The 18,631-nt window shown below is 33.9% G+C and overlaps 3 protein-coding genes across 11 annotated transcripts in view; 2 read left to right on the top strand and 1 right to left on the bottom strand.

Moving 5' to 3' along the window:
* Nucleotides 1–489: 489 nt before the first annotated feature.
* On the top strand, nt 490–8,150 carry Gos28 (golgi SNAP receptor complex member Gos28). The gene is made up of 6 exons (XM_074142936.1): nt 490–803; nt 2,010–2,112; nt 3,546–3,627; nt 4,433–4,614; nt 6,853–6,930; nt 7,136–8,150. The coding sequence occupies exons 1-6, from the start codon at nt 782–784 to the stop codon at nt 7,371–7,373; spliced, it is 705 nt and encodes a 234-aa protein (XP_073999037.1). The 5' UTR covers nt 490–781; the 3' UTR covers nt 7,374–8,150.
* Nucleotides 8,151–10,443: 2,293 nt separating this feature from the next.
* On the bottom strand, nt 10,444–12,098 carry mRpL11 (mitochondrial ribosomal protein L11). Its single transcript, XM_074142941.1, has 3 exons — nt 11,912–12,098; nt 11,630–11,819; nt 10,444–11,069 (listed from the first exon to the last, which is right to left on the bottom strand). The coding sequence occupies exons 1-3, from the start codon at nt 12,044–12,046 to the stop codon at nt 10,804–10,806; spliced, it is 591 nt and encodes a 196-aa protein (XP_073999042.1). The 5' UTR covers nt 12,047–12,098; the 3' UTR covers nt 10,444–10,803.
* A 312-nt stretch (nt 12,099–12,410) lies between these two features.
* Nucleotides 12,411–18,631, top strand: part of Snap25 (Synaptosomal-associated protein 25kDa) — a 58,563-nt gene continuing 52,342 nt past the window's right edge. For 8 of the 9 annotated variants that reach the window (XR_012463008.1, XR_012463007.1, XR_012463005.1 and 5 more), the window contains exons 1-2: nt 12,411–12,545; nt 12,703–12,778. The gene's annotated coding sequence lies outside the window, so the exon portion shown is untranslated. The remainder of the gene's footprint in view (nt 12,546–12,702; nt 12,779–18,631) is intronic. The other variant, XR_012463004.1, reaches the window with a different exon arrangement.

The raw sequence follows: 18,631 nt of genomic DNA, 5'->3' as shown, positions 1-18,631 counted from the left end.
GTCACCCTAGGTTTCATCAGAAAAAAGAGCAAGTGGCGCTTTACTTACTGAATCAATGCTAAACTAGTATGTTCAGAGGTGAGGTCTGGGTGAGGATTGATGCATCATAGATTGCTCAGAAGTTTTTCAACTGACTTTCAAGTCTGAGACGGGAAGGGATGCTCTACCTACTGGGTGAATAATTAACATTATTATTACTGGAATTTCTCCCAGAATATTGCGGAATTTAGCTGTTGCATTTTTGCGTCTGAAAATATAATTATATTCTACGCTGGAACGTCTCGAAATCCAAATCTTTCAACGCTGAAGCTTGACTTCTTTCAGCTTAAATTGGCCGTTCTTGACAGAAAGGAAATCATAAGAAAAGCGATTCACACATCATCATCAATTCTACGAATCAATATTCTTGTGAAATGATTTACAATAGGTTATTTTTCCATCATTAATTCTCATTTCAAAAAGTAATTGAACATATTTTTTATTTAATTAAAAATTTGGTTTTTATATTTGATATATACGACCATTAAGGGAATTCGATCTTATTGAAATTCAAGATCGATAACACAGGTTCAACCTGCCGAATACTTGTCATGTCGTAAACAAGAGAGAACTATAACGTCCTCTACGTGAATCATTTAACTCAAACTTTTGTCATAAAGTTGTTTGTAAAACATGTAATGAAATTAATGGTTCCCTATTTTTTTAATTTATGCAGTTTGTTTAGTGCCTCGATATTACATTTCTCTTTCCATTGTTTTTTTGAACAAAAATTAATTCTTAAATGTCATCAACAAGTTATGAAGGTGAGTTAGATTTTAAAAGTGCAATTATTAGATTTTAGTTAATTTCGGAAGTGATTTAATTTTTTTTGATAATGAGGTGTGTACAAAAAAAACTTCTATTAAAAAACAAAAACAAAAAATTGCAGTTACTTATTGTTTATTGCTGTTCAAAACAGAAGCCTCTGTGCCAAACTGTTTTAAGCCATCTTTCTGCAATTGTTGGATCCCTCTTGGTGCAATTACTTGTCTTAAGAATAAAAACCCTCTTAAGCTGTGTGCTCTATAGGGTAGATGTAAAAGAAAAAATAAACAAAAACTACAATGGTTTCAATTTCATCAACTATTCATATGGTTTGCGGAAGGTACTTATGTGGCTGAGCTTAATCTTGGTGGGATAAAACGTTTGCGATTGACCAAAATTGAATAACTTTTGGTCACTTTGGCGATCGTACTGTTTTCCAGGAATTCATAGAAAGTCTATGGAGAAGAAATTCCTGAGGTTTAGGAGAATTGGCCATCAATTATTTTGGTAGCAACCTATTGAGGTGTGAGTTCATAAGCTACTATCCTACATTTTAATAATAATACTTTATTTTTAAAAAAAGTATGGTCTCCAATTTTTAAGAAAAAAGTATATTAGCATGGCTACATGCAGCCATCTGCCAGAACTATCCTACATTTTATTCTTAACCCAAAGTTTAGAGACTTCTACCTGATCGTGTCTTTAGATACCGCCAGTTCTGCACTAGTACTTGATCTTGGTGTGTGAAGGGAAGTTTGCAAGTACTAAGTGAGTGCTTATCAATGCCAGATCTGTTGGAAGCCCATCTGCACATGAGATATAGTTGTACAAGAAAAGTTTGGAAGATCGCATCTTGGCGGCGCTCTAGTGAGATGTAAGTTCATGTACCACTGTTCTTCATCTCTTTTTTACCATTCCCATAGTATAGAGATAGATGGTCAGCTATTTCTTTAGATACTGCCAGTGCACCTGTATACGGAATTCCCCTGACAGGCAGCTCTGAATTTGTCTTTCCGTAACACCATTATTAAATTTTCGATACCAACACTAAGTAGTATGCTGGTCTAGGACATCTATGTATGTCTTGGCATCCCATACAGCCCTGTGTAGTTTCACCTACTGTACCCAACCATTTTGGAGAGAGAGACAGTCATTTTCTTTTATATACCCAATTATGCGTCGATTTTTCTCTTTTTGGGTTCTAGATTTGAGAAAACAAGCTCGAAGGCTTGAAAATGAAATCGATTTGAATTTAATATCATTTTGTAAATTATGTGCTGGAAAAGTTGAAAATGACAAAGGTGAAGGGTGAGTACTACTTTGGTATTTTTACATATTTTTACTTTGTAGTTTATTATTATTATTTTTTTTTCTCGGCGCATCAAAAACTTGGTCACTAGCGCCTATTATTATTATTATTATTTTTTTTTTGTATTTAAGGACCGTCAACATAAGAGGTTTTATTGGCGCCTGGAGCTTTTTTCAGTGCACTGCTGGCTTCCGGACAGTGTTCTCTCGTTACAGACAACACTGTCCATCACCGGACAGTGAGCTGTAAGAAGCTCCTAGGAAGAGAAAGACATAAAGGCCAGCAGCTGGATTCGAACCCGCGATCTCCGCGCTGGAACCCAGTATTTGCTAACCCCTTAGCTAATAGCTAATAATATAATATTATTATTATAATTCAGGATGTAGGAGAAGTGTGTGCGTTCTTTTTTTCGAAATGGCCGAGTGATTGAATTGTTTATGAACTATGTTATTGGAAAGTGATACAAGTAGGGATGCAAGCTTAGTCAAGAGCGTTCTCTATTCGAGATTCAGGTCTTCCGAAGCAAGCTGTGCAGCAGATTCTTGCGCACCAGCACCAGAAAACTTTCAGTTAAAGTATGCTGTGATCTACTCAACCACAAATCACCACCTGCGATTAGTTAGGCATGATTCTAGGAACATTCCGTAGATATTCCATGGAAACCCCAAGGAAAAGCGGAAAGTCGGCAATAAGGGATAACTGTCTCTGATGCCAATCGTATCTCGAGGCTCTCGAAGTTCTGAGGACAGCTTCCTCAGATTAAGAGACCCATGCTCTCTAGAAATGTACTCAGAAATGGGGAGCTAACGGTCTAGGATAACCATCCCTGATTTCAATATATCTCACCCCAATACCCTTCTCAGATTCTAAAGATGACATCCTTAATTAATAAATTCGGAGGTTCTAGGTAAGGTTTTCACCTTTCCTGGTAACTACCCAGATTCTCTAAGGATTCCCAGGAAGAAAGCAGGGAATTGGCAGTTATAGCTTGCCATTCTCTGTTGCCCACTACTCTGGTTATTACCCACACTCTTGAGGGAAGCCTCGAGAAAAGAAGAAATCAAAGAAATTCACTCGCTGCTGCCAAAATCCAGCTACTCCAGAAAACGCTCGCAAAGGTTCCCAGGCTCTCTAGGAAAGTTTTAGGGTTTGTGGGGAGCAGGTATTGCCCACCCTTGATACTAAAGGCTTTTCTCTCCGATCATCCTCACCAGATGTCCTTGGAATGGCTCCCTTTTCCCACCTCACAACCACAAGATGAAGAGTTGTTTGATTTAGGTTTGTGTAATTTCATTTTAAGAAAATGATCTCCAATATTTCCTATTAGTTCAGTAGGTAAGTAAATAAATTATTTCTGATTTATAAGGTGAATTTCTTACACCCTTGTTTGAATAAAATTATGTTAATAATCTTTAAAAACAAAAATTTCTAGTGTGACAGAACCTTTGCTGGCTTCAGAACGTGGGAGAGATGTTGAAGCGGCTAGTTTAGAAATTGAAGGGCTTTTACTACAAGTAAGTGACCAAAACAAAAAAAAAAAATGGGGTGACTAAAAAACAATCTTTTTACTAATTAAAGAAAATCTAGGGAAAGTCCCTTGGACTTGGAACAATTACTTATTTATAAAATAATATCGTAGCTAAAAAGATCAAAAGATGGTGTTGAATATCATAATTCCAGTAATGTACAACTTCAAAAAGTTAACAGTATACAGGAGTGTAGGATGAGCTACATGTGAAAGCAAAGACCAGCTAGATGTGTGGCACCACATTGCCTGTGGTTTTAGTTTCAAAAATTTATAGTGTTAATATGCTCTTAGAAAAATAAATATATTCAGGGCAGCCATCATTATCACTGCTGACGCATGACGTGTAACTCGTTCCTATAAACTGTTGAGCGAAATCCAAGCAAAAATGATTGCCAAAGAACTGCCAGTATTTAAAAATACGTTTAGCTGGCCGTCTGCAGAATACATGTATGGTAAAATGGAGATGTTGGGTAGTGGCGCATAAACTTGTACCTGAACAGTCTGCCACTACAATGTATACTTGCCAGCATCAAGCGCAAGTATTGGTGGGCTTACTGCAAATAAGGCCAAAAGACAAGGTTACCTGGTCACTTCTTAATATAGTAAAGGTAAAAAGAAGATGTAGAATAGCGACCCTCTTACCTTAAATGTTGGTGGCATTTTATGCTCACCCTATAACTCAGATTTAACTCCAACCGACTTGATAGCCACATCATTAGCAAATAAGTTTACTTTATGATCCCATTGCTGCATCTGCATTTACATATTTTGTTTCATTTGTTCTTTTTCAGTTAAAAGCAATTAATGAGCAAATGAGTGAAATGCCAATTAATTCTACAGGATTTGCTCAGCATACTTTACAAAGACATCGCGAAATATTAGCTGACTATAGCTCGGAGTTCAATAAGACATTAGATAATTATAGGGCTCGTAAAAATAAAGAAGATTTGCTGAGAAATGTGCGAACAGATATGTAAGTAATACCTCTTCATTATTATTATTATTTTTTTTTTTAATTATTTAAGGCGCGTAAACATCTAAGGTTATTGGCACCCGGAGCTTTTTTCAGTGCACTGCCGGCCTTCGGACAGTGTTCTCTCGTTACAGACAACACTGTCAATCACAGTGAGCTGTAAGAAGCTCCTAGGAAGAGAAAGACATAAAGGCCAGCAGCTGGATTCGAACCCGCGATCTCCGCGCTGGAACCCAGTATTTGCTAACCACTTAGCTAATAGCTAATAATATAATATTATTATTATAATTCAGGATGTAGGAGAAGTGTGTGCGTTCTTTTTTTCGAAATGACCGAGTGATTGAATTGTTTATGAACTATGTTATTGGAAAGTGATACAAGTAGGGATGCAAGCTTAGTCAAGAGCGTTCTCTATTCGAGATTCAGGTCTTCAGAAGCAAGCTGTGCAGCAGATCCTTTCAGTTAAAGTACGCTGTGTTCTACTCAACCACAAATCACCACCTGCGATTAGTTAGGCATGATTCTAGGAACATTCCGTAGATACTCCATGGAAACCCCAGGATTCGAACCCGGGACCTCCGCGTGGGAATCCAATACGCTAACCGCATAGCTAATCTCTTCCCTTATTTTATTATTATTATTGATTTAAAGTTATCTTTGAGAGTGTGACGTTATGGTGAGCAGCATTTAGCCTTTCTGAGGTACTGTGAAGGAACAGAATTTTGTCTACTTGTTGAAGATTTCGAGACTTTCTTCTTGTATTACATCAGGTTAACTTAAAAATTAAAGAAAGTAGAGTTGAATACCGTGGCTTGTTAAGTATGTTTAATATGCAGTTTAAAGTGCATTTTTAAAAGCCTGTCCAACACATACTTATAAGAGGAAGGTAATGAGAAAAAGGGCGAATTCACCCTTAATGTTCGCTTGGTGGTTCCCTTACTCTGAAAAAGGCTTTAGAAATCGCAGAAATCTGAAATATCATATTTTTATTGGGTTTCACAAAGGTTCTCTGACCGGAGATCAAAATCTTTGAATCGGAAATACTTATTAATTTATTTAATAGATTTTTATTTTTTTTGAGAATTTTTGTGTACTTAGATAACTTATTGTTACATGTAATTCTATAAGTTTATCTTAGGGTAGGAAGGTGGTGACGTTTCCCTCTAAAGTACTTATTCTAGATAATGTATGTTTCTGAGTCTTTCATATTTATAAGGAAGGATACATTTGTTCGAAATGGCCAAACCTTATTACTATACAGTGCTAGAAAGAATTAGATAGGTTTTGAAATTTAATAAGTTTGAAGAAAATGTGTACGTGAAATCCTTTAAAGTGTAGTAAGTAGTAAATTGTAGTCACGCTATTTTTTTTTTCTGGCCGTATGTAAACATGATTTATGTGTTTAATCTTTATCAATAAAATCCTCCTGAATAAGCGTTAGACAGCAATAAATAACCTTTTTTGACGAGCAACAGAAAAAAATAAACATTCAAGAGCCCAGAAGGTTCTACAATGGTTGGGAATCTTCATTATTATTTGGCCAGCAGCTGGTTTCCAAACGGGAATCCAGTGTAAACCTAACCCCATAGCTAATTCCTTCTCTGATTTAATGTTATTGATATAAAATTTGTGGAGGGGCGGGTTTAGGTTTAGTGGTTATTAACCACTTAATGGGATATCTCCAGTTCGAATCCTGCTACTTTCAAAAAGGTTTGGCATCTCTAATTTTTTTTCTTTATTAGGCGCGTCAATATCTGAGGTTATTGGCGCCCAGAGATTTGTTCAGTGCATTGCCAGTCACTGCACAGTGTTCTCTCTATACATACAACACTTTCCATCTTCGGACAGTGAGCTGTAAGAAGCTCCTAGGAAGAGAAAATCTAAGGGCCAGCAACTGGATTCGAACCCGGATTCTCCGCGTGAGAATCAAATACGCTAACCACATAGCAATTCCTTCCCAATTTTTTTTTTTTTTTTTTTGCGCATCAACAGCTGAGGTTATTAGCGCCCGGAGCTTTTTCCAGTGCACTGCCGGCCTCCGGACAGTGTTCTCTCGTTACAGACAACACTGTCCATCAACGGACAGTGAGCTGTAAGAAGCTCCTAGGAAGAGAAAATCTAAGGGTCAGCTGCTGGATTCGAACCCGGGACCTCCGCGTGGGAATCCAGCATGCTAACCACATAGCTAATCCCTTCCCTCCTAACTATTATTAATTTTATTTCGGTTTGTTATTTTAGGAATTACAAGCCGAGTACCAGTTCAGGATTAAATCGTCGAATGGATCTTTACTTGAAGGAAAATGAACATATTAGAAGGTAATTTCAGCTTCTTTACTATTGTCTTTTAAGTCTGAAAGAAGTTACAAGACACTCAATAAAAGTAGAATAGGCCCGATCATTAGTTTTCAGCCTCAGAATCTTTCGTAACTGCAATCCTTTACCAACTGGTTTTATTGCTATACACATTGCATCTTAATAATTTAGTAAATTTTTGTGATCTTCAGATTGTTAAATTTTGCAGTTCCTCACGGTTGATCGATGACCAGATCTCGATCGCGGTGGAGACGCGCGAGGAACTCATGTCACAGCGACTGACCATGAAGAAACTGCAAACTCGACTGCACGATGTTTCCAGCAGACTGCCCATTGTTAACAGTCTGTTGCATCGAATCAATTTCCGACGTCGAAGAGATTCGTTTATTGTAGGATTGGTCGTATTCATCTGTACTATACTCCTACTGACGGCTCTGTTTCGTTAGCTTTTACCTATAATTTACTGTCATATTCTTCCCTCAAAAATCAAACTCCAAACCTACAAAAAATATAAAATCTAAAAAAAAAAAAAGCTATCCTAAAACTTCAACATCCCTCCAAAATATGAAAATTACCCTTATAACCGACATATAAATATATTAAGTGTTCCTTAACCTCAAATCTGTCCAATAAAGTTCAGAAAATTCCTCTAAAACTCATTAGATCGTCAAAATCTGCAGAACTACCTGACGAATCCCCCGTAACCTGAAAGATCATCACAAATAAAAACCCTTCACCATTTTGAGGTCCCTAACTCAAAATGCAAAAGTTGTCACCAAACCTGAATTTGTGCGCGCGTAATATACAATTTAAAATCGCTCATACCTTCATATGAACGCAAGGCAACGTAACTCACATGTACGTCGATCGTTATCCCATCTTTAAAAACATGGATCTCTAATCGCAAAAGTCAACTCATACACCTTTGAAAAGAAAATTCCTCTAGAGTCAAGAATATTATAAAATCTCAAACTAAATAAATAAATAAATAAGTAATAAAAAAATTCAAGTTACTAAAAAATCCCATTTTGATTAAATCCTCTTAACTTAAAATAAATTCCTTCAAAACTCATTGTGGATAAATTTAAAAAAGAATAATTTTTAAAGTCTGTGATTTTTACAAATACTAAATTTATTACAAAGCTATTGGAAGATGATAAGATTGATATTTTATATATACCATACAAATTATATATTTAGGTTTAATAAAGTTATAACAATGAGTACGACTTTCATTTTTTCCAAAGATGCCACTGAACACCTTAATACCAGGCTGTAAAATATGTATTTGGGATTTTCTCTTCACAATTTAAAAATGTGTTAGTTAACTTACTTTACTTTCTACTGAAAATAGAGGCCTTAACTTAAAGGCGCTTCTCATATCTCCAATTTTTTTTTAATACAATATAATCTGAACATTCTGTTTTTTTTTTACCAGCTCCGTATTTATACACTGAGTGTACGAGGTTGAAGTGGTTATGACCAGATGGTTCTACATCTCATTTTTCCTGGTAAAACTAGTTTTTCTATAAAAATAGTCTTCATCTTTAAGGGCTAAGAGCTACGGCAAATTTAATTACACTAATTTAAAGAAAATTAAATTTGGCAATATGATAATTTTTTTTTTATTATAAATATATTATATTATTAATCTCCAGTTCGAATCCCGCTACTAGCATAGAAAAACTGGCTACGGAAGATTTGTATAAAACCTTTCATTTTTCTGTAACAACATATCTTATACTCTTAACTGTCGTAATGTACATTTTCCCAAGTTAAATATATATTTTTTTAAGACCTTTGTGTTTTTAATTAACATGACTGTCCCTCGCGAAGTAGGACATGCTGTTTAAACGACGTGGCCATTTGCCCTGAGAACAGGAAGCAGCTTCGTAAAGAAAACTATCAAGGAGCGGGAAACAACTTCATTCGAGGAGAAACACCGAAGAGTTCAAGATCAAGCTCCTATGAGTAACTCTTCTGTTTCTCATAAATCATATTTGTTTCTTTCTTATTTCAAATTTTAATTCTTTCGAAAGTGCTTAATGGTGATACATATTTTCCGAACACATCCCAAAAGTAATCCTTAAACTATTCTCCATAAAAGTAATCCACCAACAGTTCAGAGACCTCAACATAACTATTTCAATCAACCAACGCAGTGGCGACCAAGACAATTTAATTACAGACCTAACATTCGTCAAAACCCCAAAAACCAAACTTTCATCGAAATCCTCAATTATTTCATCATCCAAATTGGATTTCCTAAAATACTACTCTATAAAAACAAATATCAAGGCAAAATTTCAGGAATTTCACATTACCCCATGAAATAACACACATTAGAGAGCACAAGAAACATCAACTTTCGAACACTATTACCTATTGATCAGTTTTTAGATTTAAGCAGTCACCCACCAAGCCCACAAACAATTCGAGCTAAAAATGATTTTAAAAATAGGAATTGTTTTATAACAAGGCATGTCTTTAAATAATCATTTATAGCTTTCACTAATACCGCCAAAACATTAAGAAAACTTCATTGTAAAAACTCCGCTAGTACAAGTAAAGGTTCAGAATACATATTCTGCCCACAAAGTGTGTTTCCGATGCTCTGAACATTGAAATGTACTTGTTTGATTTTTCACCAAAAGCGTACAAGCATATGAAAAACCAGGGTTTAATATAATTACCGTATCAGTTAGGTAAATTCCTAACTTAAAAACGGGAGTAATTAAATCTGTTAAGAATGATAAATTTAATATTGAAGAAAGAATTGTTGATTTAAAAAATAATTAATGTACATGTTTAGCGTACTCCAATGAAATCATGACCATTTGCCAGAGCCTATGGTGGTTGAAGAAGTAGAAACTGTAAGTTATTCATTTAGAGTCGCGACCAATGGTCCCGATAATATTAGCGAAATAATTGAAAACACCCCTCAATAAATTCGCATGGAATATATGAACAAAGAAGAGAGAAATAATAAAGTCATAAAAGTAATGAAAAATTACCCGGAAATTATGCTGCGAGAAAATGAACCTTTTGGATAGTACCAATCTTTTCAAACATAAAATAATACCACAGATCAATATTCGGTAGTATGAAAAACTACAGATACTCCAAAATAATAACATTCTAAGTCTCTGAACAACTCCTTCATACGGATAATCCGGAAAACAGCAGAAGCAACAAGAGAAAAAATAGTTATAGATAAAAAATTAACTGAAAGACCATAGCGGACAGCATTCCTTACTCTTCATTGAAGGTTTATTTCAAAAAATTTATTTATATTATTTAGATTTAGCTGTTCAATTTCACCAGATAGAAGAGACTGGCACAAAAACTGCATTTTCTAACGAAACTGGTCATTATTAAATTCTTTGCTTATTTGGTTTGAAAAACGGACCGCCAACTTTTTAACGAGCCACGAATATAATTTTTTCCAGAATCCCCAACATTTTTAGACATCTCATGTTTTTAGTACTCAATGGCTACAATAGAAAAACACTAAAAGACTACGCAAAAATCAGTTTATTACTACAATTTAGTAACATGAAGTTGAATACCTCAGTAGTAACCTCAAAAATTAACTATTAACTAAAAAAGTATGTAATTTATTTGGGTATTGCTACACATGCAAAGAACATACAGTTTAATAAGTTTTTAATCACTCTTAACCTTTAAACCGCATTTAAGAATGTTATGTCCGTGACATATCGTTTAATACCATCAATGCTCCTACAAGTGCCATAGATTTTTCACCCGCTCTAGTATTAATACAATAAAGTGTATAGTAACAGAAAACTGACAAACTATTTGAGAAATAATTATACATTTTATTAAAAATAAGTACATAAATGCTAAAAAAACACCTCAAGTAGTCCGCAACATTTTCGCTTCACGCTTCTCCTGCAATTCCTTCTTTTGTTGCGCAGTTATATCCTTGCGCTCCTCTAGGAACTTTTGGTATTCCGCTGGGTCTAAACTGTGGACCACTTCAATACCACAAGAATGTGCAATCCCAATGAATTTCTTGCAGATCTCCTCCAAAGAAAGACATTCCATTGGCGGATCTTCAGATTTAATTTTGGCAATTTCGTAGAGATGTTTTAACGTTATCTTACCGCAGACTTCACGCCCTGAAAATGATATATTTTAATGGTCAGTTAGGAAAAGAAATGGGAAGAAGGAAGAATAGTAGAAATGGGAACCTCTTTCTTACTATTGGTAATCACACAGTAATGAAGAGTTTGTAAAAGTGGAATGCAACATCTCACCACAGAATTGTGAATCTGTGAGTGTCCATAATATGATACTTATTAATGGTAAACAGAACAAACACACTGGCTAATGATACCCAAAGAAATTATTTTTTTCTTGATTACGGTAAATCAACGAGATTTACAAACGAACAAACATGAGATTGCCAAACTGCAATTTTGTAAATAGTAGGCAGAACAAATATGCTGGCCGATACCCACAAAGCATTTGCCTACATGTCGATGCAGAGTGCCCACGCTGCAGTCCTCGTAATATAATTAGAGTTGCACATGAACTACGTACGGCGTAATGAAGTCTGATTAAGGAGATATGTACCCATAATTTTTACTTTTAGCAGCCTCTACTTTTTTTAATTAATTGATGATTAAGAAATTCATGATTGACTTAAGATATTTTAAGAATGTCTTATCGTAAATACCTGGCTCCATTGCGGCTCTTTGAATTCCTGCTGCCTGTTTAAGCAGAAAAGTTGTAGGAGGTTTGTGAATGACCATGTGGTAACTTCGATCTGGGTTGATATAGATTCTAGTTGGTAGAGGCACACCTTCTTTAATATCTTTTGTGCGTTCATTGAAATCCTTGCAGAATGTAGCTATATTTAAACCATGCTAAAAAAATTATGAACTTATAATTCTTCCTTAGTAAGAGAGAAATTTTTTTGAGATATTTGATAACTAAAATACTGAGAACTTGGGCTTACCTGGCCCAATATGGGACCCAGAGGTGGCCCAGCAGCTGCAAGTCCTGCTTGAATAAAAGTCTTTATTTTATTACCATGAACCACTTTTTCCACTTTCTTACTAATATTTTTTATAACCTTTCCAGCTTTAGACATTATTTTATAACCTTATCTGATAACCTACTCATTGTGTTATAAAAAAATAACCTGGCGGTTATAACTGCTTAAAAAAAATATGACGGCTTACACAATATTTAACTGCGCATACAGATATATTTTTATTACAGATAAAAATTTATTCTTCCTTTTCTCTTCATTTATAAAAAATCGTTCGCAGTTTTTGGCTCACTTTTTAGTTATAATTTAATAATTTCAAACGTTTTTTGACAACTGTTTGGGTGTAGCCAATTCCCAGACAAATTCTAGGTCTTTTGTGTTTGCAATTCTTTTCTTTTTAACCAAATATCATATTAGTAGTAACTAATTTTTCCGATTATTATTGTTAGTAACATTATCAATTTATTAAAATATAGTGGGACATTTCGTTGGAATAGAAGAGGCAACATTGGGGGAATAGTTAGTGGTTTTGGTCTTGCAAAAGCCATTGCGTTTGCCGCTGATATTGAGTGGTACCTGTAAAAAGTCTTCAGATAGTGTGAGTTCAGTGATAACTAAAGAAAATAATTTCTAAATAGAGTATCATAAAATATAACGCTATTTATTTACTATTTGGTCAAACAGTATTGGTAAATTTATCAATCACACACAAATTATAGATTTATTTGCGGAATTAAAAATATCATCTCCTTTAGGTTCGAGGCCTTCGGACGATTCTCACCTTTACTGCAATTATTAACTAGTTTGCTGCATTAATAAAAAATCAAACAGGTATTTATGTAATCAATGTTGACAAATTTATTTTTTCATGTCATTTAGCAAGAGTAAAATTTCAGTTTTATAGTTAAAAATGAAAAAGTATTATTTACGTTGATTCTACCGACGGGTCTATTCTCTTCAACAGTGCGTTTAAAACCTATGCATATGCACACATGTCTGATGTTCATACACATCATATAACTAGCGTTACATCTAGCTGGAAATAGCCATAAATTTCTTTATTATATTTATTTCAAAGCGGGTGTCCTAATACATTGGCCTACTCGTAGGGAAAACGGATTAGCCTCTCCTTGAGGAATTTGTGAACTGCATACAAATTGACGCTCTAACATTCAGCGTATACTTAAGGCCAGTAGAGAGAATTCATGTGGACAACTGTTTGGGTGTAGCAAATTCCCAGACAAATTCTAGCTCAGGTGTTATGTTACTCGTGCCAATGCCATGAGTGACTGAATCTAGAACGCCGCCTCCGAATAAGTATCCTTTCCTGTGATTAACGCGGGTTTGGAAGGGAATTTTGATTCGCCAGAAAGCATCTGTGGTTAGTGGTTTTACCAATCTGCCAGCTTCTCCCTCTCCCTGAGGCTTCTCTAGAGAGTATGGATAGTCACTGATTGAGAGTCAACAGATGTTGAAGCAAGTTATGTCCTTCCCGAGGGGCGTTGAGGAAATGACGTTCCCTAATGCCGGCTCCCATATATACGCATATCAGGGGATGGGTTGTATACTGTATATCCTCTTTATAATACAACCAACTTCTGAATTGGATCAACGTTCCTGAAATAAATATTCAGACAGTCTTTTTATACAAAAAAAAAAAAAAAGAAGGTTTATATACTAGTTTTTGAATTTACATCATTAATAACTTTAACAACCGACTTTCAAGGAAATAAAAATCATCTTTGACTAGCATCAACGCTAGGAAGGAGGCGTATAAACTCAGAGTGCACCTACAGTGTAACCATTATGTTCTGACGAATAGGAATTCTTTAGAACCCACATCCACTGTAAGCATAGCCACAGGACAGTATCTACTTCTGTAAATATCTTCGTTAGCTCGTTTGAGTTGTTTAAATGTTTTATCTATTTAATCTTGCAGTGCATTATTTATGATGATTTCATAGTTACTCCATCACTTTCTGCAACTTGAACACATCTGTGTGGCTAAGAATTTTATGCACTTCCCAGACTATGAGCCAATAATTGCTATAAACTGGGTCCGGGAGAAGCTATAATTTAAGTGACGCTTAGTAGTCCCACCATATTCACGCACAGCATCAACTTATTATCAAATCTTTTTTTTTGAGACCACCGGTGTAGCTGGTGGGCCCCGATCTAATCCATTATTTTTGCTAGAATTAAATCCTCTGTTCAATTATTGCATGTTTGTTGAAAACAAGTTACAAAAAAAAAGTTTTTTTATTTAGACTTCTGTCTGTATGCAGCTTGTTTAGGAATAAGTTGATGATGTTGAATTTATCTGGGAAGCATGACAGATGCAGATCAGGTGCCAGTTTATGTTAGAATGGAACATTGTTAAACTCACTTGTTGAGGTAAATGTCATGAGCAATTGACAAAACGTCCGTTTTAAGAATGAATCATTAACCACACCACACTGTATCGTATTCTTGTTTCATATTGACTTCCTTTAGTGATTCAATTATGCATTCCTGGTTTGTAGACTTGAAGATGATTGAATAAACAATCAAATCAAAGTTTAGTTGCTGTTTATAGTTTTAAAAAACAATAATACAAATTTTTATTTGAAAATTTGATCGAATTCACAGTAGAAATGGCGGTTTAGTAAAATTTATTTTATATTTACTGACTAGTCCTCCATATATATACAGGGTGTCCCAAGCTATATGGATAACGACTTTTTCTCGGAAACTAAGATAGCTAGAAAAAAACTAAAAAATACGTGTTCCCTTAGTTTTTTGTTAGAAATCCAAATTTAATTTGTAAATATTTTTCGGTGCTTCCAGAAGCGAGATACAGACACCAACTTCAGTTTTTCAAATGGGGAGGTGTGGTTTTTATTTCAAAAATGGATTCCTCTATTTTTTTAAAGAAAAATTTACTTGAACGGTTTTTTTCTGTGAGCGATATTTTACAAGTTATGAATGAAAACATGATTCTTATAAGAAATTTCAAAATGATAATATTATAACGGTTTTTTGATTGAATAAGAAGAAAAGTACTATTTTATTATAAATTTTACTCCTCAATGATATTACAGATCATGCTCGAATTGGCCTCCACCATAAGAGATGCATAGGACATGCTCTTTCCTGCCAATTGTCCCTTACTGCCAAAGAAATAGATTCGGCTTTAACCGACCTACACGTATCTATTATTCTTTGCTTTAGTTCATCTACAGGTGCATCAGAATCAAGCCGGGTTGGCATCTGTAGATGAACTAAAGCAAAGAATAATAGATACGTGTAGGTCGGTTAAAGCCGAATCTATTTCTTTGGCAGTAAGGGACAATTGGCAGGAAACAGCATGTCTATGCATCTCTAATGGTGGAGGCCAATTCGAGCATGATCTGTAATATCATTGAGGAGTAAAATTTATAATAAAATAGTACTTTTCTTCAATCAATTCAATCAAAAAACCGTTATAATATTATCATTTTGAAATTTCTTATAAGAATCATGTTTTCATTCATAACTTCTAAAATATCGCTCACAAAAAAAAAACCGTTCAAGTAAATTTTTCTTTAAAAAAAATAGAGGAATCTATTTCTGAAATAAAAACCACACCTTCCCATTTGAAAAAATGAAGTTGATGTCTGTATCTCGCTTCTGGAAGCACCGAAAAAAATTTATAAAGTAAATTTGGATTTCTAACAAAAAACTAAGGGAACACGTATTTTTTAGTTTTTTTCTAGCTATATTAGTTTCCGAGAAAAAGTCGTTATCCATATAGCTTGGGACACCCTGTATATAAATATATATATATATATATATATATAAATTATTATTCATAGTTAATTGATCGAGAATAAAGCAACACATTAACATAATGGAGATAAATGAATAAAATGATTCAATTTTGGGGCATTTATTTACATAACTTAATTATTTTTTGTTTTCCTAATAATTTTTTCTTAATTTCAATGTGATTTCTTAATTTTTTATTATATCAAGGGTTTTTTTTTAATTATAATTTTTTTAGAAGTTCTTCGGGAGGAATGAAGTTAAGCTCTCTATTTGATTGACTGACATCAGTATAATATGGTTTTCAAATACATATGTTACCAAAAATTCTGAGTTGAAAGATGTGCGACTATATAGGAGGGAGGCATTTTCTAGTGATTTGAAATTGTCCAGTGCCAAAGAATTTCATTTGTACTTGGACATTACATAATCTAGGCTTTTAGTTGGAAACTTTTTTCATAAGTCGATTATTTTAGTAGGGTTTTTTTGGAAGTTATGACGTCGCTTCCATTATCAGAATCATTTATTGTGAACATGTGTAATTTTAAAGTAATATCGTATCAATCCATATTTTTAATTTTAAAAAAGTGTAATTACTTAAACTGTGTGTGTTCGTTCACATCAGAATCTTTTGTATTGGAAAATGATTTTTTATTTATTTTATTTTTTTTTTTTTTATATAGCTTAAGATTTAAATAAAATGTATCAGATAAAAACCTTGACCCCGGATGGGTATGAGGTTGTGGACTGCCTGCTTTGGTCTGGTCAGGAATTCTAGAGTGACCTCCTTAATTAACCTCCATTATTAACTGACTACCTCATATTAATGGGAGAGTAAAAAAATGTATCTGAATGTAACTGACTTCTTTCTACGAAGCTAATAGATTTTACATTCATACCATTCCTTGGATTAGGTATCAATAACGGTTGCACTCCATGCTTACATTTGGGAGGATTTATTAATCTAACTCAATTGTTCTGACAAATTGACATTCCTGCGACTTGCTACTTGAAATTTGAGTTTTTTTGAGGCCTGTAAATTTTAACATATCGTTTAATACGATTACAAAAATCTAACTTGTTAGGCGTTTTGTCTACAGAATTTAATTTGATTCTCTTCTTTCAGTTATAAAGTAAATATGGCAGATATAAGATGATGACATTTATGTATTATCTTTTTTATTACATTAATTACAAATTCATACATAAAGTTATAAATTCATTTTTATGGTTCTTTGAAGTCATAATTCAAATGCAGTATACACAAATCACAATTTCTTAATAATTTTATTTTTAATGTATCGGACAGTCTTCCTATTTTTCCTTTGAGAGACTTTAAAACTTGTCTCCAGTGAAAACCAAGTACCAATGCAAACATTATTAGTTCTACAAAAAAGCTGGAAGCATTGAACTAAATTACAATAGTTATTAGCAAACTACCCTTCACGTACCTTTGAGAACATCTTCTTCATAGTGATTTTGAAAGCAATGAAATCTCATTTGCTTAATCGTTGAAATAAGACAATGTATAACTGCGATAGAGTAACTGTATACCTAAATTATATCTTTAAATATGTTTTCTTGTACGAAAAAAACATAATATACATTTTATTTTATAGTAATTTCCAAAATATAATTACTAGTCAGAGAAAATCAATAAATGTTTAAACATTTATAGTCTTAGTCATACAAAGTATCAGTTTTGCTTTAAACATGTTCCTTTAAAATTTGGTTTGGACAGCAGCGTAGCGCAGAATAATATCGCTGATTTAAACCGTCATGCATGTTTTTTGTCTCTCTGACCATTCTTGGACTTTCATTCACGTTGATCAATCAGTTTGATGTAGAGAATTTAACTTTTAACTGTTTTCTTCTCACACTACTCTTTCTGACTGACTGATGGAGGTTACATGGTAAGCATTTGTGTTATTTATGAACTGTAAAACAATTTTGTAATATTGCACAAAACATTTAGAACTTGTATACTAGGTTTCATTATTTTTACATTAATGTTTTGCAATTTATTAACATTTTCAATAACACTAGGGATTCAATAACATAAGGGAAGAGATTGGCTATGCGGTTAGCGTATTGGATTTCCACACGGAGCGGTTCGAATCCAGCTACTGACCCTTACATTTTTTCTTCATAGGAGCTTCTTACAGCTCACTGTCTCCGGTGATGGACAGTGTTGTCTGTAAGGAGAGAAATAGCTGAAGTCAAATATTCTACGCCAAAATGGTTTCTCGGCCTCTGATAATGGATGAAAATCCGAAACCGATGAGGCATACCTAAAACATGCGTGCTACAACGGATAAAATCAGCGAAATTCTTCAAGAACCTTGATTTTAAAAAAGAGTTTTCGGAATGGGAATCTTTGGACTTTCCTCTGAAGTGCTATTTCGGGGAATTCTTTGGTTTTACAATTTATATGTCTGTTGGCAGTATTAATTAAATATGATGTTAAAATGTTGAGTTTGCCAAACAATCTATAAGGATTTGGCTCACTAGTTTTACTCATTTTTAAGGTGATAAATTTCCGAACGAAACTATCCTTTCTTGCTTATAAATTACAATGCATGTGCTCCAAAAAAGTGAGAAAAGTAAATGAAAATTATTTAGTATAAAATTCAAGTCTGGATATTTGTAATTTAAAACTTTACATAAAAGTTGCTTGCAATAGTTTTATACTAAATTAAATGAAAAGAATAATAGTTAAGAACCGAGTTTAAAAAAAAAAATACCTATTGCGTTGTTTACATTAAAATAGCATTCAAATTGAATAACCTTGAAGGAACCATGATATCGGTGTTACTGTTGGTTCGAAATATTGCTGTAGATAAGTTTTAAAATTTTTTAGATACATTTCATCATTGCCATAAAATGTCAGCCACACAGATT

The sequence above is a fragment of the Rhodnius prolixus genome, unplaced genomic scaffold (assembly GCF_049639745.1).
Source record: "Rhodnius prolixus isolate KJV_2025 unplaced genomic scaffold, Rpr scaffold_12, whole genome shotgun sequence".
NCBI classification, from domain to species: domain Eukaryota; kingdom Metazoa; phylum Arthropoda; class Insecta; order Hemiptera; family Reduviidae; genus Rhodnius; species Rhodnius prolixus.
The sequence above is the reverse complement of the archived record's forward strand: the minus strand, read 5'-3'. Positions and strand labels throughout refer to the sequence as shown.

Excerpts from the sequence above, each read along its gene's own strand:
- mRpL11 (XM_074142941.1), bottom strand. The coding sequence starts at position 12,046 with ATGTCTAAAGCTGGAAAGGTTATAAAAAATATTAGTAAGAAAGTGGAA. Across the intron at positions 11,820-11,911 it reads TGGGTCCCATATTGGGCCAG|CATGGTTTAAATATAGCTAC; the intron begins GTAAGCCCAAGT and ends TAATTTTTTTAG. Across the intron at positions 11,070-11,629 it reads AAGAGCCGCAATGGAGCCAG|GGCGTGAAGTCTGCGGTAAG; the intron begins GTATTTACGATA and ends TATCATTTTCAG.
- Gos28 (XM_074142936.1), top strand. The coding sequence starts at position 782 with ATGTCATCAACAAGTTATGAAG. Across the intron at positions 4,615-6,852 it reads AGAAATGTGCGAACAGATAT|GAATTACAAGCCGAGTACCA; the intron begins GTAAGTAATACC and ends TTGTTATTTTAG. Across the intron at positions 6,931-7,135 it reads GAAAATGAACATATTAGAAG|TTCCTCACGGTTGATCGATG; the intron begins GTAATTTCAGCT and ends TAAATTTTGCAG.